General features: G+C 38.7%; 1 protein-coding gene across 1 annotated transcript in view; it reads right to left on the reverse strand.

Annotated features, from left to right (window-relative positions):
• LOC124805024 (exosome complex exonuclease RRP44) overlaps window positions 1-24,764 on the reverse strand; it is a 143,321-nt gene that overhangs the window by 111,276 nt on the left and 7,281 nt on the right. The window contains exons 3-4 of the mRNA XM_047265438.1: window positions 16,580-16,737; window positions 11,749-11,951 (exon numbers count right to left, since the gene is read on the reverse strand). Coding sequence (XP_047121394.1) covers window positions 11,749-11,951; window positions 16,580-16,737 — 361 coding nt within the window. The remainder of the gene's footprint in view (window positions 1-11,748; window positions 11,952-16,579; window positions 16,738-24,764) is intronic.

Below are 24,764 nucleotides of genomic sequence, written 5' to 3' on the forward strand. Positions count from 1 at the left end.
ACTTCTTGAGCCATAATCTGAACACCTAGAAAATGAAGAGTAAGTCAATTGCCTACTCACTTAATGTTTCTACTGCCGTTAGGTAGCTTGAGACACAAAATCTTGCTCTTGCAAGTAACAACTGTTACCAGTACATAGTTGTTTCATTTCTTCCCACAATGTTTCACACATAGCGCAGTTCTATCTCTCAACAAGTATTATGAGACTTTTGCCAGTTAATTATTTATACTGCCACGAGCAAATTGCCATATATGTCTACACAGAATGTAATACAAACGTAACATGTTACCCACTGCCATTATTTTTGGAGTCACTCAATGTTATTTACATGAAGATAAAATGGTTCACTAACAAAGCTAGCTTCTATGCAACACTTAAAAGTTACACAAATTGAATTAGAGCTGTATTTTTAAACAAAGAATTACAGATTTCGCATGCTGAGGCAGCAATCCAATCCCATTTAGGTTCAAGATTGTTGATTATTATCTGGTAGTAAGGAAAATTTATTATAAAACAAGAAATTAATAAAGATAAGCTAACTCTCGTGAGCTTGGAGGTAACAGGGCCAAAAGTGTGTCACTAAAGATTTCTACACCATGGGGTCATTTACTGACTGCCTAGTCTTTCCATCCTTCTGATAGGAAATACTAATGAAGTTATAAAAGGAAAAGCTTAGCCACTATGACAAGCAACACCACATTGTTGCCCATATGCTGAGGTTCGAATGCGCACCAGCTCCCGGACCACTTTTAGTGGCAAGTGGCAGCCATTGACCTGAGATGGTATGATGCTCAGCTGTCCAGTTAGGTGCCCTCTTGTTGTTTATGATCTGTACACAGGTGTTTCAGTACTAACTGGAGCCTACCAGAAGATTATTTCCCTTCATAAAACACCCACTGCATCCTAACTCAGCAAAGAATTACTAAAACGTAAAGTTAAAACATTACATCCATTGTTGAATGAATGGTTACGCACTTGCCTAATGGCTTAAATAAAGTCCAAGGTTAGACTGCTCAGAGCTTACCTGAAACCATCCTGCACAATCTACCACATCAATCATGGTATGCAAGCTAATGCTAATAGCTTTCAGTAGATAAAGGAAAATATTTCTAGTTTCTCATGCAATCTGAGTCCTTTGTGTGAATGAAGAAGCAGAACCATAATGGACGTAGTTTTGGGTGAACACAAGAATACCAGTACCATTAGGAATTTCAGCTAAGTCTTCCCAGCAGTTTTGGCCCTCCTACCTGTCACTGCAACAGGAGTGATTTTAGCAAGAGCCTGCTACAATATGCATTTTCGTGGAAATCTTTGCTACATGAGTGACAGGCATATATAACACACCAGTATAGTCAAATCCTGCCTGAGTAAACATACTCATAATAGAGATTTCAAACTAAGCGAAATCAAACACCAAGATACAAATACCATGAAGTTCTACTCAGGAAACCATGTAAGTAATACCAATCATCAGTCATGTTCATTAATGCTTCACTCAAATTAGGGCGAGAACTGCCATTTATTTTGTAGCTGCAATCATAGTATGGGGACTTGAGCATCTAAAAATGATTATGCATAACCTGCTTATCAATGTGCAGTATTTCCAGTCGAATCCTTGCTTCACTAAATGTACTTGAAATAAACTACATGCTTTACATATGTAACGATAACAGAAAACTATTGAGGATTACAAATCATTATTGATTCTACCACCATACCAACGAGCCAGATACATTTTCCAACGTTTCTCAGCCACATGACTATTGCTCTAGCTCGCGCTCCAGACATATGCTCGCTACCGATGCAACATAGGATCCTGCTGACTATAGCACATAGTACTGGTATCAGGCCACAGCAACTGTGCTGAGTCTCGCTTAGCTACAGCATACACCACTTTAACGTAACACAGTTAGAAAATTTTGGAATACAGTCACAATCTCCACTCTGCACATCAAAAAAAGTGTCCTGTTTTCACCAAGCACAGTTATTTGTGTCCTTACAAAATAGATATAAAAAAAGAAACACACTTTGAGCTACTTTCTATGATTTGCCAAGCCAACTTGTGGTTTCCAGACTTCAAGGTAAGTTCATTGCTGGAAAATCAACTGCTGCCATCTGCAAGAATCTCAGATGCAGTGCAACAATTCATAGGATATTGCAGGTAGGTTGAATAAATCACTGTAAAGGTCATCAATGAGTTAATAAAGAGCAGAGGCATAAAGAAACAAAACACGTAATGATACAAGATCATCAATGAATTTATCACCCCAGTATTAAAGCATTAGAGAGAGCAAAAAATTGTTAAGAAGATCGTGTCTCAGTAACAAGTAGAAGTAATATCAGAATTCATGGCGTACTTTAAGGTACAGGAAGAACTGTTAGGTGGACATTGCTCAATACTTTTACGTGAAATATATGAACCTATAAGCGGAAGTAAATGACTGCAAAGACAACAAGAGAAAAGTTATTGCAGCAGCCCCTGCTCTAGCAACTACTAAAAAATATATTTGAAAATGTTTACTGTGTTTAGCATAATATTTTGGAGCTCCACCTGAATTTCTTTGCATTTCATTATGTATTTATGTATTTTATTTGGCAGTCTACCCTCTCTCTGAGTTTGCCTCCCCACTTTGAGGTGTATTTTTATTTTACTATGTAATGTATAAAAATGTTCAGTGAAATTTGAGGACTCTCAAACTGAGCTGTGAGGAAATAGCAAATATAGATATTTTATATGATTGTAACTCTGTGCATTTGAAAACAGCAATTTAGGGAAGCATCACAAATATTAGGACATACCTCCTTATCTAATTATTGTAAATAATTATTTGCTCTCACTGGGAGATGTGCACGCAATGCATTTTACACAATAAATACCTTTCGTGCTGAATTCAAACACAGTGCACGCCATGACGCATGTTACTTCTATAGTTTAGGTACAGTAACAGTTCCCAGTAGAATCGGAAATGTGAAATGATTAGGCTATGGAAATGGTAGTAGTTACCTGCACTAAACTACATTCAGAATCATTTTCACTAACAGTAGTGCCACAAGCTCTATCGCGTATGTCAAACCAAGGCACACCGACTAGCAAAGAATTCATGTAGTGGCCATGCTTTTACACCCTTAGGAAAATGGAAGCGCCGAAAGGCGTAATCCATTGATTGACACAACAGATAACTATTGATTTCTATGGTAGATTGAGTAAACTTGGATCAATTCTGACAACACAATTATTTACACTACTGATAGGGCACGGTGCATGTGTGTCCGTTCTCCTGGAATTGCCAGTTGGTGCCCATGACCGCATGCTGCTGCAGTTAATTTTTGACCCTCCCACTTTTATCGCTTATCCTACTGCCATGTTGTCAGCTCTGTTCTGTATTTCTTCTTCTGTTGATGAGGAGCTAGCTGGATTAAATGAAACTAGGCCCTCCAATAATACAAAAACTATCACATTCTTTTCCAGCCACACTGTATCGAGGTATCACTCCTCTCTTGTGGCAGTGATTCGTCTGACTTACTCAGGTCTTGCTGAATGGCATCAACAGTGTCAAAAAAAAAAAAAAGCCTCAGGCAGATGTCAAACACTTCGCACTTTGGTAAAGCATGCCTAACCTTAAGGGATAGAAATTCACAAGGGCTATTCAGAAAGTAGGGAAAGTTTCTGTCTTGACACCGCTAGGTGCGCACTGATCATGTATATATTCGCTAGGCGCGCACTGATAATGTATATATTAGTATGTGCATGCTCGGCAGCTCAGTTGGCATCTATCTGTGACAGCAGGAATGTCTCTCCGTGTCTGGTTTTTTCAATATTCGAATTTGAAATGCACACTGCAATCCAAAATCCCGTCAGTTGTGAGGTGCAGTCTGTGATACGGTTTTTGTTGGCAAAAAACCTAAAACCTAAAGAAGTTTATCGTGAACTGTGCGAAGTGTATGGAAACAATGTAATGAGTGAATGTTCCATCCGGAAATGGTGCATTGGTTTATAAATGGCCGAACCAACATTCATGATGAAGAGAAGAGTGGACGCCTGAGCATTGTCACTGACGATCTTGTCGCTAAAGTTGACGAAACGATTCGTGAAAACTGTCGCTTCACAATAATGGAGCTTTCGATTTCTTTTCCACAAGTTTCACATACTTTGTTGTTTGAAACTGTCACTCAAAAGCTAGGCTACCACAAATTTTGTGCACAATGGGTGCCCAAAATGCTTACAGAGCACCATAAAGAACAGCAAATGAGGGCAACGTTGACATTTCTTGAAGCCTACCACATACATGGTGATTCATTACTGGATCAAATTGTAACTGGTGATGAGACTTGCAAGAAACACGTCAATTGCAAGACAAAACTACAGTCCATGGAGTGGGGGCACACAACGTCCCCCCAAAAACCAAGAAAATGTTTCCAAACCTTGTCAGCAAGGAAGTTGATGGTGACAGTGTCTTGGGTAGGCAAGGTGTGCTTCTTATTGATTTTCTCGAATGTGGAGCAGCCATAAATTCTGCCCAGTACTGTCAAACTTTGCACAGCCTTAGAAGATCAGTCCAAAACAAACACCGAGGAAAGCTGACGTCCAAAATTTTGTTATTGCATGACAATCACCGACCTCACGTGGCAAACCGCACTAAAGAACTCCTTCATTCATTCAAATGGGGAATTTTCCCTCATCCGCCCTACAGCCCTGATCTTACACCAAGCGACTTCCACTTGTTTCCCAAGATGAAGAACTGGCTCGCAATGCTGCGCTTTGATGGCAATGCGGAACTCCAGGTGGGCGTGACTCACTGGCTGAAGTCTCAGGCGGCAGAATTTTACGACAAAGGTATTTCAAATCTTTTCCACCTCTTTGAAAAGTGCTTCAATGTGTTTGGTATCTATGTGGAAACGTAGTATGTCAGTCATTCTTTCAGATGTATATAATAAAATGTATTTCTTGCACTTAGTTTTTTTTTTAATACTAAAACGTTCCCTACTTTCTGAATAGCACTCGTAACTTTGCTACTTGTCGGTTGTCACGAAACTGGGTTCCTTCATCATTCCATTTGCTACCATAAAAACTGCTGAATGGCACACTCAAAATTATTCCAACTGAGTGGTCATTTCAAGTGTTACGTCTGTGCCTGTAGTTCTATTGGTCACTGGCTTTTCTGCATGGATTTCGTGTAAATATGGCTACTGCAAATCTCATGAGCCACTACCGCAGCTTGTACCATTTTCCCAGCCAGATGGTGAATAGTGTGGGTAACGTCTAATGAGTTACCCTACTTCACAGGCATGGCCTCCCAATAGGTTAAGCTACAGAGTTTTGCGTAACTGTGTACTACAGTTTTATGCAAATTTGTTAAAAACAATTTTATGGGAAAATAATTTTCAGATGCCAGGAGTAAAAACAAAATAACTATTTGTAAGGAAGACATTTAATGCCTACTTTCTTCAACTGCCAGTTATGCCTCTTACAGGCTCATTCTGTGTTCGTACCTATCACTTATTGTTAGTTCACCCCTTGTTTATTGTGAGTCACTTCAGCCCCCATTGGCACGATTCCCGCCTGCGAATGTTGCCATCTCTGGTACTCAACATGCTCTCATTCAGCCAGACCCAGGGTCTGTATTACAACACCCAGGTGACAGTGCACTTCAGCTCAGCTGGTCACTGCCTTGGCTCCACACATGCAATCGACTACCAGCCACTGCACCAACTCTGAAGGCTTCACAAAATGTGTAGAAAAGGACATTAAATTTACAGAAACTTCCAATTATGAACAACTCAAGTGACACCAATGGATAATGATATTGTAAGGTAAAAATACAAATTTTGTACCCCCTGCCCCTAGTGCATATTTCATAATCAATTTCTTAAAATGAGAAGTCAATCGCTCTTAGTTTTAAGACCTCTCTTTTAAATAAGAAACACTAAATATCAGTTGTCTTGCATGTACGTCAAAACAAAAACTTTTCGTGTTCTGAATTGGTCGTTAAGAGGGCTTAATCTCAACCACTGCAACTATCACAAACCTGTAACTGGCTCTCATGGAAAGGGAAGGAATTGTACTTGATAACGGGTAATAACAGTAAAATTTTTTATTCTGCATGCATCGTTTTAACTTAGCCTCAGGAAGTGGCACAAGTAGTTATGTAAAAAAACTACTCCGCATTATGCTAGGTCAGCTTCCACATTATTATGCTCAGCTAGGGATGCCACTACGGTACTGCTGAGTGAGAGACACCAACTTTCTGCCACAAACCTGCCGATGGGAGGACTGGGTGCTGTCACATGAGGTACGCAAGAGGGTTGGTGAGGTAGCGGCTGCAACAGTGGGTTGCACTCTTGTCTGTCAGCTCCCTTACTCTCTGGATGTGTCCATCAGCCCTTCCAATTGAGGGCGAAATGCTCTTTCCAGTACTATGTGCGGTTTGCTCCATGGTCATAGCCAGTTTTCATGAATATTGTTCTTATTAGTGGTAGTTCTTGGGAATGAAACCAATTTTGCCCAGAATCTGGCGTTTCTCATTTAACATGCAGGAAAAACACCCTGGATCCCCACCTGGGCTTTTGATATCATCCTGACACGTACGCCACTGCCGGACATTGACGACACCCCAAGACCGCTTGAAAGGAGTAAAATATGTCCCAACTACGGGCATGCAGAAGGATTACTGGCAAATCAAGGCTGACATGGCTGAGTGGGAAAAGATTGGCTTCCTAACTCCTGAAGGCCTCTATGAGTTCAAAGTTATACCATTTTTGACAGTATAATTTAATTGGATATGTAAAAAATCTTTGCACCAAGTGGCGGCAGGAGAACACACGTATAAGAAAAGGTGCTATTCATGCAAGATTTTGGAGCCATTGGCTCCTTCTTTCAGCAGAAGTACTGAAGAGGAAGAAAGAGGGGTGAAAAAATGAACTGGAGAGGTTTAGGAAAATTGATAGAGTTTGGAAAAGTCACCCAGAACCCTGGGTCAGGGGAGACTTACCGGACAAGATGAAAAGGAAAGACTGATTGTTGGGGTGCACCAGACGAGATTTGAAGGTGGAAGACAGGGTAATAAGCAAGACAGAGATTACTGCTAAAACCTCATATATGAGTTAATAAGAGTGAACAGTTAGCTGCATTGTATGTAATAGAGGTAGGAGGAGGATGGCGAAAAATAGATAGGTCAGAAAATGAATGATGTAAAAAAAATAAAATGGAGTGAAACAAGGAGTAGTTACTGTGAATAAATGCTGAAACAAAAGAAATTAACATAAATTAAGGCCAGGTGGGTGGTAAGAACGAAGCACATGTTGTAGTGCTAGTTCCCACCTGCGGAGCTCTGAGAAACTGGTGTCTGGGGGAAGAATTCAGCTGGCATGTGTGGTGAAACAAGCTCCAAAGTCATGACTATCATGTTGTAGAGCACTCTCTGCAACAGGATATTGTGTGTTGCCTGTATGCACTTTCTGCCTATGCCCTTTCATCCTAACTGATAACGTAGTGGTAGTCATGCCAATGTAAAAGACTGGAACAGTGTTTACATAATAGCTGGTATACGACATGTGTCATCTCACAGGTGCCTCTCCCTTTGGTACCTTATGTTTTGCCAACTGCAAGGCTGGTATAGGTATAGGTTGATAGAGCACTTGCCCGCAAAAGGCAAAGGTCCCGAGTTCATCTCGGTCTGGCACAGTTTTAATCTGCCAGGAAGTTTCATATCAGCACACACTCCACTGTAGAGTGAAAATTTCATTCTAGAATTGTGTCCTTTTTGCACAGTTTTTGCTTGTATGAAGATGGATGGCATAAGATGTATAAATGACTATAATTATGTGAAATTGTGACCACAACAAACATATAAGCAGCAGAGAAAATACAGAAGATAACTCACTAATAAAGTATTCACTGCAGCACAGATGGGTAGTTAGTTCATTACAAGAAATGAAACCATTTGTTACTGTAATCCTGAATATGGCATTAATTTCAAAGATAGAATTAGGTGACTATTTTAATGAGGACCGGCTAGACCAAACCTCATTCTTTCAGTTTATTTTACCTCATCTCTGATTTTTTATGTCCACTCATCCTAATTTCCATTCAAAATAAACATCAGCAGTGGCGAACAAAAGTGGCAAAAAATAGGGAGTGGAAAGGGTTAACAAAGTGTGAAGTACTGTTACGTCATAATTAGAAATTATAATTCACAGCCCTGAAATATGTATGATTAAACTATGTAACTGTACAGCTAGCTAAACTATCAGAATGTTTAAATAAAATATTTTTATATGTAGTGAAGATAGATGTTGACAGAGCAGATTATGAGAGGAAGGTAAACTCCTTGGGCACTGACTAAGAAGCTAAATACTAAACAGAATTTAACAAGGATTTTCAAAAAACAAAGCTTATGCTTGGTGAAACTGGACACCCAATACAATAACTGAGCACATACATCACACAGTAACACCTCCATTACATCTAACAAACAACCAATTATCTGGATATTTTACTTCTGGTTTTCAAAAATTACTATAGGAAATTTAAAAAGAAGGCTCTGCTAGACTCAAAAGTTTGGCGATGCTGAGAATCTTGGAAGATAAATTAGGTGTTGGATGAAGTTTGTGGGAAGCATTTAGATTGAATGACCAAATGAAGAGCCAATATTCTGAGTAAAAGACAATGAAATATTCTCAAGTCGACAACATAAGACACCATAACATTACAGCAAAAGTTCTGTTGGCAGAGCATAAAGTACATAATTAGATAAAGCAGTGTAATAGTATGCATGATTAGTGGAAATAATCACATGGCAAAAAGCATGATTATTAGTACAAGATGAACACAAAGAATTTTACTCTCATAGTAGAAACACACACATTTTAATAAGACATAGAAGCATTCATTAGAAATAAAACTGGTACTGCACCACACAAATGCTGATATGGAAGAAAACAAAGATTATGTTTGAGAGAGTGAGTGAGTGAGAGAGAGAGAGAATCAGTTTTAGAACAGTGCAGTGCAGTGCAATGACTCAGTAATGTGAGGTAACAGGTGAGTCGTGGTGCTCCGAAAATACTCTTAAGTTCAGAGTTGGCCTGGATGTGTGGGGGCTTCTCGGTGGGCTGCGGCTCATCAGCGGCCATGTGGTGCCGAGCATCGGCTGGAGCAAGAGGCGTAGCCCCAGCACATGTTCCAGGTCGACCACATGGCTGGGAATCCATGTTGACGCTATGACAAGGACTGTGCTTTGTGTCGATGAAGGAGATTTGTATGCTGGGAGTACCAAAGATGGTGGACTTTGTGAAACCTTAATGGCAGACATTTCATAGTTCATGTAGGAATTAATAATAACCAGAGGAATCATGATACCTCAGAAAGAACCATGTACATTACCATTATTTGCATGATGATTCTGACGGTGTAATATTTCCAATATCTTTATTAGTTTTAAGTTTAGTATCTGACTGTAAATTATACAAGTAACACCCAGCAACAAATTTCCAAAATCTAAACGGTTCATCCGATTTTGTTGATCAATGTGTCTTTAGAAAGCTATTAGTGTAAAGCTAAATTGGTATGAATTACAGGCATGTAACTTGAATAGTACATGAGTTATTGGAGGTCAAAGTGGTCGATTAATATAAACCGCGTCGGGTCATAAGTACTCCACAGTTACATGAAAAAATGGTAGCAGCATGCTTATAAATATATTTATTCATCTATGTCTTTGTTTATATCTGATATATACTATTCATGAAGAAATTGGTCAAATATTTACTGTGTTTTAGAAAACACAGAGACATTAGGCTACTGGCCTACTTTTGTTCTATTCCTTTGATACGTGTTTATTTGATTTGATTATGTATTTAATAATGTGTGTTAGAGCATGTTTATGGTCCAGCCAAAGGAATATTTATTTAATTTCAAATTATTTAAATGTAAATCCAGTATTTCAATATATTTGTGAGTGTGCGTTGGCTTGGAGAAATGGCAGGAGCTCTCTAGCCAATGACAGCGCTCATTAATGGGGAGACTGTATGGAAGTGGGGAGGAGCATTGGGTGGCACAGGACACGGGGGAGTGCTGGACATGGAGGCATGACGGCCGGTCGTGGGAACTACTTGGAGAGTGGAGCAGTTTGTGTGTGGAAGTGGGAGATAGAAATATTTCATAGTGCCAACTTGTGCACTTGTGAGATTTCCGTAGCTTCTGCAGTGAAGACGTAGTATGCGTCTAGAAGTGAATATCTCACGAGCTATGCTGTTGCTCATAACTGATTACGTGAAGTAGGAATCTACTGTTTCCCTGTTATTCAACTCATATTTTATTTAATTGCTGGACCATCGACACCAATAATTGTTTTGAAGTAATAAATGGCATTCTTAAAGGTACTTCTGCTATCATACTCATCATTTAAAGTTGTTAAAAATAGTACCTGCAGGTTTTATTTAATTGCAATCTTTCATTTATAAATTTCTATGTCACATTCAAAATTTTCAATTGCCGAGTGATAGGAACCTTCGACCATTTAATTCATGTGTATATTCATATTGTACACTGTAGACTCAGCAGTATTTGGATTGTAATGCAGCGACTACGTATCCCAGCCCCCAGATAATGAAAACAGCCATATCTTTCAATATTTCAACTCTGAGTCAGAGGATACATAGTTGAGGGCCACACACATCTTTTTGTATTGGAAAGTCCATAGTAGGCAAATGCCAGTTACAGATCCAAAGGTTTCAGGTTTGATGCCTGGCCAGTCCTAGGTTTTTTAGCTGTCATCTATCACTTCTTTCACCTCTGGCAATGTTTGCTAATGTGTAGTATGTCAAACAGCACCACAGTTCAGAATACACGTTAACCTACAGGTCCCCCTACAACTGGTAGGGTAGGATGGTTCAAAGATTGGAGGAAGGCAATGGCATACCACCATATCCAGTAAAGCACTGTGTTATCCAAAACCAAACCTCTGTGTTGATAGCAGCTTTACTTTACGTGCTCCCCCTCCCCCCCCCCCCCCCCCCCCCCCCCCCCCACCTCCTACACATATTTATGTTTTAGTATCTTTATTTCTGTGTACCTAAACGAATCTCTGATTCAGATACAGTATGCTTACTAGTGATGTATGGTATCAAAGGCCATGCATTCTATATTTCAGGATATTCTTATTAATTAATAGCATTTTATGTAAGAAATTATAATAGTGGACACATGCCAAATGCTTCTTGGAATTTAATGCTATTGCCTTCATTGCTTCCCTGAAGTTAAAGAGATTGATGTTTTACAGAACAAATCATGTACGGACTCTACCATCAGGTCCATTGGTGTTTCAATTCAGTTATGAAGATCACAGCTAAATATAGAAGACTTCTGGAGTCCCAGCCACACATCAGAGCGTATGTTAATGGGCAATATCCAGAGTGCACCATAACCATGAAAGCAGCACTGCTGTTGTCACTATATTACCCAGTGAGTGTGTCCCGTCCCCCCCCCCCCCAAAAAAAAAAAAAAAACATATCTGTATCACGGCATGCAACCCCAGTCTGACTCTCCACATGTAGCTGCCACCAAGTGCTATGTTGATCATTTACTTTGAATTAACACATTTTTATCAACACAAGATGAATATTAAAGTATATTGGTCAACAACCAGAAGTATTCAGGACAGTAGATGTGTGTATTTAACCTTATAAGGTCATACTTTTTTTCCACTGGGAACAAATAACTGCTTTAAAAATATAAACATGGAAAAAACTTACTTGTTGCAACAAGCACATTTTCTGCTTCTGCTCTCCGCTTGTTTTCATTGTCATCAGTTACAAGAAGAACTTTAATGTGATTGTCGGAATGGAGTTTTTGATTGTGATCCAAATGTTTCTGATACCACTCAACTGTTCTCCGAATAGCACGATCATTTCTGTCATTCGAAGTCTCATCAGACTGCTGCAAAACATGTGTGTCCCTAGAAAGAAAGGGATGTAATTGGTGAGGATTTTATTTTAGAATATTAAAGTGAAGCAAACAGAATTATTTTATACAAGAACACCATCTTGAACATGGCTGTTAACAGAAACTGTGAGTAGTGATCGGATCTCAGAATCTTTCCAAGTGCAGTTAGATGGCTACAGGGCATTGTATGTTGGTTTTGGAGCAATCAAAAGGCTAACTCATTGTCTTGAGGGTCAAAGAGAGGTTGGCAAACCTTATTACAACTATTTAGTAAGCGTAGCAGAGCAATAAATTGATCCAAGTCCGCCAATAAATATTTACTAGTTAATCTTCAGAGATATACAATGTGTACTGTGACTCTCATATCATGAGTGTGTGGATTCTGGCCAAAGCCGTGAATGGGATCTCGTGCAACACCATATCCTCTCCAAGGGGACTACAAAATGTTTCAAGTTTTAAGAAAAGTAATACCACGAGGAGAATAAAAACACAACTATCAAGAAATAAATAAATTTCAGTAAAGAGAATGGATCCTATAAAAAAAACTAAACATCTATTTCAACTGCATGTCAGAATGATAATTGTGCCAATGTGGTTGCCTCATTTGAGAGACAATGTGTACAAGTTCTAAGCACCACAGAAATGGCATGAAAATGGAAAAAAATACTACACTCTTCAGAAAATATAAACATTTAGATGACATGCTGTGTAGTATCAGACATACATTTAGTTTTAAGTTTGTTGTGATTGTGTGAACAAACAAGTAAAAATGACCACAATACAACTGCGAGCTGTAATAAAGTACATCATTTTAAGGAATTTAACCAAGTTAGAGTTAAAAGTGAGGTTACATTTGATATTAAAGGCTCTTGCTTTGATTTCAACAGGCAACACCTCAGAAGTGGCTTGTTGGATTTAAGCACTGCTGTGTGTCCACTGATGACAATGCATACTCCAGCTATCTGAAACCATGTAGGACGGATAACTGATGAGATTGTTGCAAAACTTCATGATGTTACACTAAATAATTACATATTGTAGGGATAGAATTCTGTAGACATTGTAAACACCTTGAGGTGATGCAAACCATATTTTAAACAAAGTTTTCAGTATGACAAAGCTCTCTCCTTTGTAGGAGAGAATTCTGTTAGACACTGAACAAAAATGAGTTTTAAAGGATAATGCTCAAAAGAGTTTCAACTTCATGGTTCTACTGAATTCCTCTTATGCATAAATACTCCACATGACAAAGTAAAATGCATAGTGAAGGGTTACTACATATCAATATTAAGTGATTATCTATCTTATTCCATTTGTACAGGGGTGAAAAGAAAAATATGATTTGTACACACTAATCCTCTCTCATGATCACTAAGCAAGATACGTGAAGGAAAATTGTAGCACAATTTGCCTTACATGTTGGTGCTCTTAACATACTCAACAGTTAGAAAAAGAAAAGATTAAACTGTCTCCCTTCTACATGTTTTCACAGAGCACCTTCAATACACTTTTGTAAAGAATATACTGACTTGTTATTATACTACAAGCACATCACTGAATATATTTGAGTTCTGCTGTCATGCCTACTTGATCTGAGTAGTAATAAAGACTTACACTAGTGTCTTGTATAGAGAGTCCTTTACAGATGTACTGCATTTTTCCAGAAGCCTCCCAGAAAATCTTCTTCCTTTTTTTTCTCTGCTACTAATTTTACATGTTCAGTCATTTCATACAACTCTGAAGTATTATCCCAAAATACAGACTTTCTTTTGGCTGGCTCCAGAGGTTTACCTCCAACCTAGTATTTGGGTATTATCTTTTTTTATCTTTGTTATGGGCTATCTTGCATTCATACACATTTCAAGCCACCTGTATCTTTAAACCATGGCAGGTTTTTGCTATCTTTTGTAACTTTACTTGCTACATATTTGCCTACAGCACAACTCAAGATGTGTTTCAGCTTTAAGCACCATTCCTCTATGCTTTCTCATTCCAACAAAATATTCTGTTTTTCTTTTTAATAGTATGTCAGCATTCTAACAAGGAATACAAGGAAACATACGGCCATAAAAAGAGATACAAACAACTGGGTCATGGAGTGACATCAATAAGAATACAATTAAAGTAGTTTATATGCCTCAAACTCATTTAACACCTGAGGGCCTTATAAAGGTGCTATCTATGTCAGGTGTCACTGATGTAATGCTGTGCACATACGGCGGACCTGGTCAGTGGTCGGATTGTCCCTGGCAGCCACCTCAGGCAGTTCCAGGTTCACTGTTTGAACATTGGCATGCACTACACTTGTTGTAGTGGCCCAGCATATTTTTGTTGTGGGATGTGTAGTAACTGGCAGGTTACTACACACCTCCTTCCTTGTGGGGGAAAGACCAGGTGTCATGTCCACGGTGTTGTGACTGAAGCAACAGTTTTGGCATCCATAACGGTGCTGCAGGCAGCAGCCAAAGACGCAAGAAGTTCCTGCTCCCCTTGGACCAGCAGATACAGATGACAATGAGTGGGACAAGGACATCCCCACTGCATGTGAACCAGGGGAATGTTGGACAGGACCAGTCGGAGGGAGATGGGAGCCATCTGGACACTGGAGTCCACAATGAAAGTCACCATATGGGCAGTGATGATGGTAGGCTGGAGAGGAGAGGCTTTGGTAATGGATAGCCGGCTTCTGACCCCACTGATGGCAGGGCCTATTCAAAGCAGTGGGAGGGGCTGGCACTTGCCACAGGAAGAAAAGCCGCCATTGCTCCTGACAAAGCCCCAACCATGGGGTAGCTAGAGATGACTAGGCCTGCTCAACCCACAGAGTGGCCATCACTTACAACAGAGGCCACGAAGCTCAGTCACCTAAGCTTGATATGACTGCTGTGGTTGCCTGCAACACTGGTAGAATTTAATGCATGCAGCGACCACCTGCATACACTTGTGGTGATAGGACAGCAAATGACACATATCGTCAAAAGAAAGTGATGCAAAAGATAACTGACACAGTCAGTGGTACACATGAGTGGGTACCCACGATAAGAAGAAAACCTTACAGATATGCCATGGAATGCCATGAAATGTTGGTGAAGACACATCTTGTAAGTGTTTCAGTCTCAAATTCATCATAAGGGGGGGGGGGGAGGGAGGAGAGAGGAGAGAGGGGGAGCAACTGTTGAACAACCAGCAGCTGAGCCGGGATCAGCACTGCCAATAATTCTTCCAGCATGGTCATAAAGCCTGCTGTTGTTCCGAAAGTGACTAGAGCAAAGCCTCCATGAAAGAGCCGAATGGCAGAAAAACCACATACTCCAAAACACATGAAAATTCAACCCTTGACGTTGCCACTTGTGTTCTAACCAGAAACACAAGGAAACACACAACTGTAAAATGCAATTTATTGGGTCACAGAGTGCCATAAACAAGAAGAGAATGAAAGTAGTTTATACATCTCAAATTAATTTAACAACTGAGAGTCTGGAGGCCCTTGCATGCCTTTACAAGGTACACAACAGTACATGAAACACAGGTCCACCATTAAGTATCAGAAAAAAAAGGATTGATGAAAATGTATTGTTTTAAAAACTAAAAACCTACAAGAAAAGTCATGGTCATCACTTCTGTTTTCTAGGATTCTCTTGGAATGATGGCCACAAATACAAATTGGTAGCATGTTATGAAGAGACTTTCCTTCGCTTTCTTCATATTGACATTCTTGTTATCAACCTATATGTCATACTTTTCCATGTTTAAATAGTTATTAATGATTTCATCTTATTTGCAGTGAAAGACTAATCTGTGTTGTACCTGAGGTCTAGGTTGGGTTGGAGGATGACAATTAGCTTGTGAGTTAGTGAAGCCAAACAGTGTGAATAGGAAATCTTTCTTGCAGTAACCGAGTGATATAGAGGTTCATTCCGTGAGTGATTACCTTTGACTCAGAATGTGTGAGATGTTGCATGAACCAGTTTAGAATAACAGCCAGTCACTGCTTAACACTTTCTACTTTAAATTCACTTATCACTGTTAACAAACAGGCAATAAATATGTTCAAGTTACAATGAGTGGTCAAAGGTTTTACTCTATCTCACATTTTCATCACTGGGCATTCACAAATATGAAATACCTAAAATGGCTGGGTTTGGCGATTTCAAAGCCTCGATTAGTTTCACTATAGCCATTAAGGCAGAATATGTAATGTCTTCCAAGCAAGACACTATACATGTGAAACTGAGGGCCACAGACAAAGATCATCAAAAGTGAAAAGCATCTGCAGATGTAGTAAACAGAGAGTAAATGACATGCCTTTATGTGTGGGACGGCGTTTACAGTCTATTTACTTGATGCGTTTTCACCAACAATATACATGAGATAGGACAATAAAAAAGGTTTGCAATATGTGTATTGTTCTACACACAGCAATCTTAAAAAAGCAGAATTAACTGACAGGAGTGTGTAGAGAAAAGCTAGCTCTGTATCTGTTCTCAATAGATCCAAGACAACTTCAATTTCTGATAAAACGTCAAACATTCATGTGGAGGGCGTAATTAAAAAACAAACAGCTTTTGTTTGTCTGCCTGTCTTGGGTGGATTTCAATGTGTACATTCATTCATAAAAAATAAAAAAAAATGTTTACTCACTCATGAAACTCATTCTGAAAGACAAAGAAATTTCTAGAAGTATTGCTGATAACTGCTCTGAGTCTTTTATATATAGCAGGGCTCCGATTCTTTGTTTCCTCGAGGACAGTTTGTGGTATAATAACATCACAAAGAGTGTCTGCCTCCACAACATCGATCTGAAAGGCAAAGCAAAGAAAAAATTCCAATAGAATTGTAATTTCCAAGGAACATACAAGACATTATATATCTCATCAGATTTCCATGGTTGGTACAGTTATTGAAAGTACAGTCAGTCTGTGTATATCATGTACGATTGCAAGTGTACTGGAAAAAAAAAATAGAGTAAAAACTGATCAATCTGTTTCTTTTAACAGTTATCTTGCATGTGTCTCTAAGACCCTCTAATTATCATTCTTGTCTTGAATATTTTTCTGTCTTTCTAAAACTTCCCCCCACCTCTCTCTCTCTCTCTCTCTCTCTCTCTCTCTCTCTCTCTCTCTCTCTCTCTCTCTCTCCCCCTGTCTGTCTGTCTATTTATCTGCAAAAGAACCACAGGGACTCAGTGCGAGATATTCGATATTCTACTCCTTTTCTCCATGCTATTGCCTGTCATGCCTCCATATATTATTTTCATCTCCATAGCTGTATCCATCAAAGTCCGATGCATCATTTGTTATTAATTTGCAATACCACAGTCAATTAAAATATATTTGAAATTCTTCAAATTATTCTCACATCATCTTCCATTAACCCCATGATGTTGTATAGCCTTCAGGAATGTGGAACAAGTCAAGATATACATTAACAGGTGAAACCAGATATTTCAGGCTACTTCTTTCAAGACGCCTAACAACTAATAATCACTAGAGCTAATGTAATCACACCAGTAATTATAGGATTATTTGAAGATAAATATATTACAAAAAAGCAGCTATTCAAATACTGTTTTTATCCAGTAGTTCATATTAACTACTTTTATAACTTTACTTTAGGGGACAATGTCAGCTGGAGAAGTTGAAATTGATATACTATGAACATTAGCGTTAACTGTTATTTACATTCATATTAATTTTAAAAATTGTTGATAATGAACTCTTCCACTTTATATTTCAATATCTGGAATTACTTATTTCCTGCCTGATGTCTACTGGCAGCCTTTCAAAAACTTCTGCAGCAAAATATAAAACTCCATTCTCAACCCTAGGCAGGAATGCATAGTCCTTATCAGCAGTCCCTAAGCTGTGGATAGCAGCAGCCCTGGCCACTGTGGCTGCACTACACGGTCTAATATTACACATTCTGGACCAGTACAGATACATAAGGGACAAATGAAAATGCAGTGCCTTGTGTGTGTGATCAGATTTAAGGTAAATGCCAAGCAGTTCTGATCAAAATGACAACAAATAAGCCTGTAATGGAAATGCAAGTCACATTCCTGAATAAGCTTTGCTAGTGCAATAGCCTTTTTGGTTGAAGGATATGATGTACAAATTGTCAAACATACTGTCAAAAGCGATGTGAGCATAATCCTTTGTTCATGGCACCAAGGCGAGACCTCTAAACACCAGTCATTAAAAGCTTTGTTGATAAACCTCATAACTTCTTTGCCAGGAAATTAAATTAATTAAACCATCAAAAATGTACCTTCCTCAAGCATTTGTCAACAGCAAATAAAGATTTATTATCATTACGTAATATTGCATATAGACTTGCTGAGAATAAGTAGCCCCATACCACAACACAACTAATTTACCAGCTGCTGTAGATTTGGCAAAGTTTAAGATTGGCAAGTTTGAGGGGAAACTCCTTTCAAATGTGAATTTGTATAACAATTCCATCTGTCCCGGAACTTAGCACATGGTAGAGAATACCAACACACAATTGAACAAAAAATTAAAAGGAAATTAATTTGGATTACAGATCAATGAGACCAAAGACAATAATAATGATGTACACTTTATTCTTTAAAAAATATGGTTATTATATTATAATTGTATTGTGGGGGCCTTCTCTTTTGTTCAAGATACTGAACACACATTATAAATATGCAATGGACAAACTGTGTTCGTATTTATAGTGATGCTGGTCACTTGACGTACCTGTTATCGAGGATTGCAGGAATCATTTGAAACAAAGCTACAGATTCAGTGTAGACTCATTGCAACATTCACTGACAACCTCTTGAATCAAAGTATTTGAGTCATCCACTGAATTTAGTCATAGATGTGTGATGAATATAGTAAACAATATAAGAACTCAGATAATGAAAGCAATGTCTTTCATGCTGTGGTAGTGCAGGAGGCAAATACATGTTTGTGTTGTAATTTGGTCAGTTGTGGTGATTCCCTTGTGGCAATGAATTCTCTCATACATTCCTATTACCTAAAGAAACATTTTGGGGTAACTCTTCCCATTCTCAAAGGATATTTTCACTCAGAAACGGGCAGTTGGGGCAATAAGTGGCGGACGTTTGCGAATCTCTTGCCAACCCCTGTTCATTAGTCTGTGTGTATCTATATATATTCTCGTTAACAATATCAGCTTATTCACAAGAATTGGCAGTCATTAATAGGCAGAAACCCAATCTGCACTTGAATTACACTTCCTTGACTCCTGTGCAGAAAGGTGTGCAGTATACTGCTGCATCCATTTTCAATAAGCTACCACAAAAATTCAAAGAACTTAGCAGTAAGCCATATGCTTTCAAATCAAAAATGAAAAGTTTCCTCCTTCTATTCTGTCAAGGATTTCCTTGAAACATTAAGCTGATTCCTGTTTATATTGTTGATTGCGTTTACATAAACTTCTGGATTGTCTTTTTTTGGGTTCGTCAACATTTTGTTTTATGTCTTATTACTTTTTATGTTGCAATTTCATGTAATGACATGTTCCACAAACTTGGAGATTTGCTCCTCAATTTGGTCCTACAGAACTAGATGGGTAAAAAATAAATAAATACACCACACTTGAAGAATAAAAAAAACCAAATATAACAAACACCATGAGACACAATTATTTTTTTTTGTAAAAATAGCACATTTATCCAATATCTCTGATAAGTTAAATGTATTACATCTCTGCCTGCAAGGACACGACATTTACATTTTGAAAATTAGCCCAAAATAAATACCAATGATTAAGTTTCCTTACTGAACCAGTTATAACGAACATTAAGGGAGGTAGGAAAATATTTTTGCCTAGCTATCGTAATAGGGAACAAATTGCAGCGACTCTGAGAAGCAAACATCAAATATTCAGCTCTGAGGACAGAAATGTGGAGTATGAATGGATAAAATACAAAAGCATTGTACGATAAACCACAGAAGGTTGTGACAGATCAGAAGAATTGTTTTGCTTCAATATCCATATAACAAAGTTGCTTACAAAAACTAACAAAGTTTAACAGATTGTAATGTATACAAAGTTTATTTGACAAACAGAATCTGTACGAAGGCAAAATAAGCATAATGAGAGAAATTCAAGAAGCATTCAATCATCCAAAGGATAAAGTCTGCCATATGAGTTGACAAAAAATCCTCAGAAATTTTGGTCATACATAAATAAACCAGTAAACAGACTAAGGTCATCTATTCAGTCACTCAGTGACTACACTAGCACAAAGTGAAAGGTGACAGAGGGAGGACCAAAATACCAAATACGGTCTTCCAAGATTTTTTTCACCAAAGAAGATCATAATATGGTTCCTTCATTTGATATATGTACGAATGCCTAAATTTCAGATATTGAGTTAAGTATCAAAATGATCAGGGAATGGAAAATAAACTAAAATTGTGCAACAATGGAAAAGCATCATGGTCACATGAGGTACCTGTTAGATTCTATCAGGATTAAGCAAAAGTACTTGCTCCTGGTCTAGCAGCAGTTTATCAGATGTTTCGACAGACATATACATGGTGTCTGTGTATGTGCGGATGGATATATGTGTGTGTGTGTGTGTGTGTGTGTGTGTGTGTGTGTGTGTGTGTGTGTGTGTGTGTGTGGGCGCGCGCGCGCGCGTGTATACCTGTCCTTTTTTCCCCCTAAGGTAAGTCTTTCCGCTCCCGGGATTGGAATGACTCCTTACCATCTCCCTTAAAACCCACATCCTTTCGTCTTTCCCTCTCCTTCCCTCTTTCCTGATGAAACAAAGTGAAAGCTTGAATTTTGTGTGTATGTTTGTGTTTGTTTGTGTGTCTATCAACCTGCCAGCCCTTTTGTTTGGCCATTCACAGGAACTGCTTGAATGTGTGAATGTTCAAACAATCCTGGCATACCCACAATAATACCAGCAGCAGTGGCAATTCAAGCAACGAGGTCTTCTTCTGTTTCCACAACATTTCATACACCAACTGCTTCAAATGCCCCCAGAGGAAGAGATCCAAACATATGAGGTCAGATGGCCACAGAATCACCTCAGCTGAACCATCAATTCTCAAAGGTGGCTCTCAGATGATGCCTCGCAGCAATACTAAAATGGGGTGGCACCCCATAGTGTTAGAGGTGCATCTTTTGTCTATCATTCAGAGGTACATTCATAAGTAGTTCTGTCAATATATGTTCCACAAAGATGCAATATTTCCATCCACTGAATCAGAATGGAGGACTGTTTGGCTCAATCAACCTGTCACTGAGAATGCTGACCCACATATTAACACTGAATCACTGTCAATGAGCATGAGGTCAACTACCTCGAGGATGCACATGTGCCCAAACATGTTAATTGTGGATATTGAAACAGTCTTCACAAGTGAACAAAGCCGCAAATAATGAGTGCAGGGAAGTCTTGTAAAAACCATTATGCAATCTGCATGCACTGGAGAAAATCTTCAGGTGCTTAGTGCTGCTATGCACTGTGGAAAGGATGAAGCTACTGGTTATGTAATGCTTTCTCAATTGCTGTATCCACAAATTCATTTCCCTGAATTGCCATCTGCCCTCGTACCCAACAGATAACATTAGGGCAACCTAAATTTGCAATATCATCCATCTGCTTTGACCCGTGATGTTACTGTGTTGTGATGTTATGTTGGTGCAGTGTATTTGAAATGGGTCATATTTGCAGAGGGTTTGTAGGAGTGTGCGGTGGCACTCGGCAGTGTGTTTTTAAATTGTTTGAATGTTTTGTTAGTGAATGATTGGACTGCTTTAGTGCTGTATGTAAGAATAATATTTGAACTGTTTATGACAGTTTGTTAGTTTGATATTGGGCATTTTTGGCAATAGATTCATTTTTGAGTTTGGAGTTTTTAATGCATTGTGTTGTTTATGATTGGAGATTAAATTTAATGTTTCATTTTTGTTGGTTATGGATCTCATAATGAAGTTACAGAACAGGTTGCTGGATTGTGATTAGCAGATATTGTGGAGTCTGTTTCACCTACAATGGTGAGGTTAGGTTTTCAACATTAGGTATATGAGTGGGTTTTGGTGTTGTCGTTACCATGGACTTCATTTTAGCTATATAGGTCAAGTGACCTGTTCAGTACTGTAGTTTACTGGAGTTCAGTACTGGAATTGCTGAGCTGTCCATCATGTGGTTTTGTGTTGTCATTGATTTCATTTAATCTATGTAGATCAAGTGAAATTTCCAATACCAGTTGTTTTCAGGTTTTTGTTTGCTTTTTTGTTGTGCAAGTATTTGTTTTGGTGTGTCTTCATTATTAGGATTGTTGTATATTTAGGTTGTCCTTACCCAAAAACCCATAATTCACACAGTTCTCATTAACTTCATGCTAGTTCAGCAATTAAATATTTTTCGTATTATTTGTGTCAGTTTGCATGTATAAAGTGTGACATCATCTTCACCATATTGTGTGAGCTAGAAATGGGGGTGTCTGTCGTCTTGCTGGTGTCACGGGTCAAAGCTGGTGAGTGGTACCAGAATCTCTCCTACTTCCTACCAGAGCCTTTGCAGAAAGAGAAGGGAGTCCCAGGTGTATTGGAGATATTTGTCTGCATGGTTCATGGTTAGTACAGACTTGAGGTAATTCTTTCACGTCTATAGGTAATTCACTAATGCAGTTCATTTACAATCTGGTTGGTTCTAGGATTTTTTCTGTCGATCATAGATTACTTCATCTCAGTCAGTCATTTGCTTATTTGAAGCATGCCAGGGTATGCCATGTTTTGAGGTCCACATTAAACTGTACACCCATCTGTATTTGACTGAGTCAGCCAGTTGAAAGCTTGGAGAAAGGCCACTGTCTGGCTGTCAGAGACTGTTCAGGTGTGTGTGAGTTGCATTTGCTTTTGTGTGTGTGTGTGTGTGTGTGTGTGTGTGTGTGTGTGCGTGTGTGTGTTTTATCTGATGCTGATGAGGCTTGTTTGGCCAAAAGCTTTGTGTGATAGCCTTTTTGTTATGCCTATTTGTGACTCAGCATCTCCACTATATGGTGAATAGCAACTATCCTTTTCATAATATTGTCATTATTCCAGCCTTGATGTTCCATTGTTTTATTTTGGATCCCTTTAGTGATAGCTAAAATTAACATCCAAACTAAAACCTGCAGGAAAGCCCCTAGGGCATTCTAAACTCCCCGACAGCTTAGATATATTATCTTTGTAATGGTGGGTGTTGCTCTGACTTTACAGCAGGCTAATATTCTTGGATGTCACTACCTGCAGCTCATTTTCACATTGTGGACAAGTCTGACATTCTAACTATGAAATAAAGTAGTTGACACATTTTGTTCTTAAGCTTTGCAGTGTACTCACAAAACACAAATTTTACAATAAACTGGTACAGAGTGAGCAATAGGAAAGTTGCAGCAGAACTGACTCTCATATGGTCACTGCCATGCCTCTTAAATAGGATTACATTAATGCTTTGTCCTTCTTTGCAGTATTACAAACATGATTTTTCCAAACTTACAATTAAAATGTTAAAGATTTGTGGAAATTACATATGACATAAATTACAGTATATTGCAAACTATTTCATCAGACAACAATATTGTGAAATGTACTAAATGGTTCATGGGAAATTACATTGAGTTCTCCTGCCAATAATGCTTCCCGTTAATACTGAAGTGTCTGTTAAATTACAACTGACAATTTAATGCTAACATGAATTTTATATCAGTAAAAATTGTGTTTTGCAGAATAAATGATTTTTCGGGTAGAAGAGCATTAGAAACAGATACCAGAAATGTAGACACATTGACAGTAGCAATAACATTCTGTAATGAAACAAAGTTTCTTAATGATAATGAGTCTGCATTGGAGAATTACCTATATTTGAAATAAGGAGAGTTTAAATGATGATAAACATATGAAGAAACAAAATTAATTCATTTACACAACACGTAATTACTTTATGTGACATTGGTATTGTATACTGGGGTTGACTTGGGTGTTGTAATCTAGAGTTGAGTTTGTGTTGCTTAGTACTGTAAGTGTCATCCCTCTCTGCCACATTACATCATGACCTGCCTTCATGTACTGTCAAAAAATCATACTTAGTTGTATACCATTACCAGGATCAGCTGCTCCCATCTAACTGCATAATGCTCTGTGTCTCATTAGCACATGAAACCTTTATCCACTGGTCCAAAGACCAATAATGACATTGAAACTTTTGGCAGATTCAAACAGTGTACTCTGCCAGACCTCAAACATGGGATCTTTGCCTTTTACAAGCAAGTGCTCTACCAACCGAACTACAAGGGTGGTTTGAAAATTTCTCAGTATCGCCACGAGAGGTCAGCGCTAGGGCAACAAGTTGTCCAGACCTGCCGTGTGTTTACCAACTTTCTGGCCACATAAGCCCGCACTGTGGTTTATACAAGTAGAGGCCAGTTTCCATCATGTGAGAATCACAATATATACTACAAAGTTTGCAATAGTGGTTAGTCAACTAGACCATGGGTACATTGCAAAGATTTAAGATACGTGATAACTGCGTCACTTACAACAAACTCCTACGAGAAATTGAAGGCGGAACTGCTTCACAGAATCTCTGTATCTCAAGAACAGTGCACCATGCAACTTTCGACTCAGGAACATATCGGTGACCGGAAGCCATTGCAGTACCTCAGACACCCGTGGAGCAAGGTTGACACTGGCACCATACTCCACAACTGGTTGCGCATGTCACGGAGAGGTCGCCTACCACCACAAGTAAAGGCTAACATCACAGACCGAGATGCCATTGAATGCAGTGGCCAAGTTGGCTGACAATATAATGGTTGCGACGAATCCTGCC

The sequence above is a fragment of the Schistocerca piceifrons genome, chromosome 1 (genome assembly GCF_021461385.2).
Source record: "Schistocerca piceifrons isolate TAMUIC-IGC-003096 chromosome 1, iqSchPice1.1, whole genome shotgun sequence".
NCBI lineage: Eukaryota > Metazoa > Arthropoda > Insecta > Orthoptera > Acrididae > Schistocerca > Schistocerca piceifrons.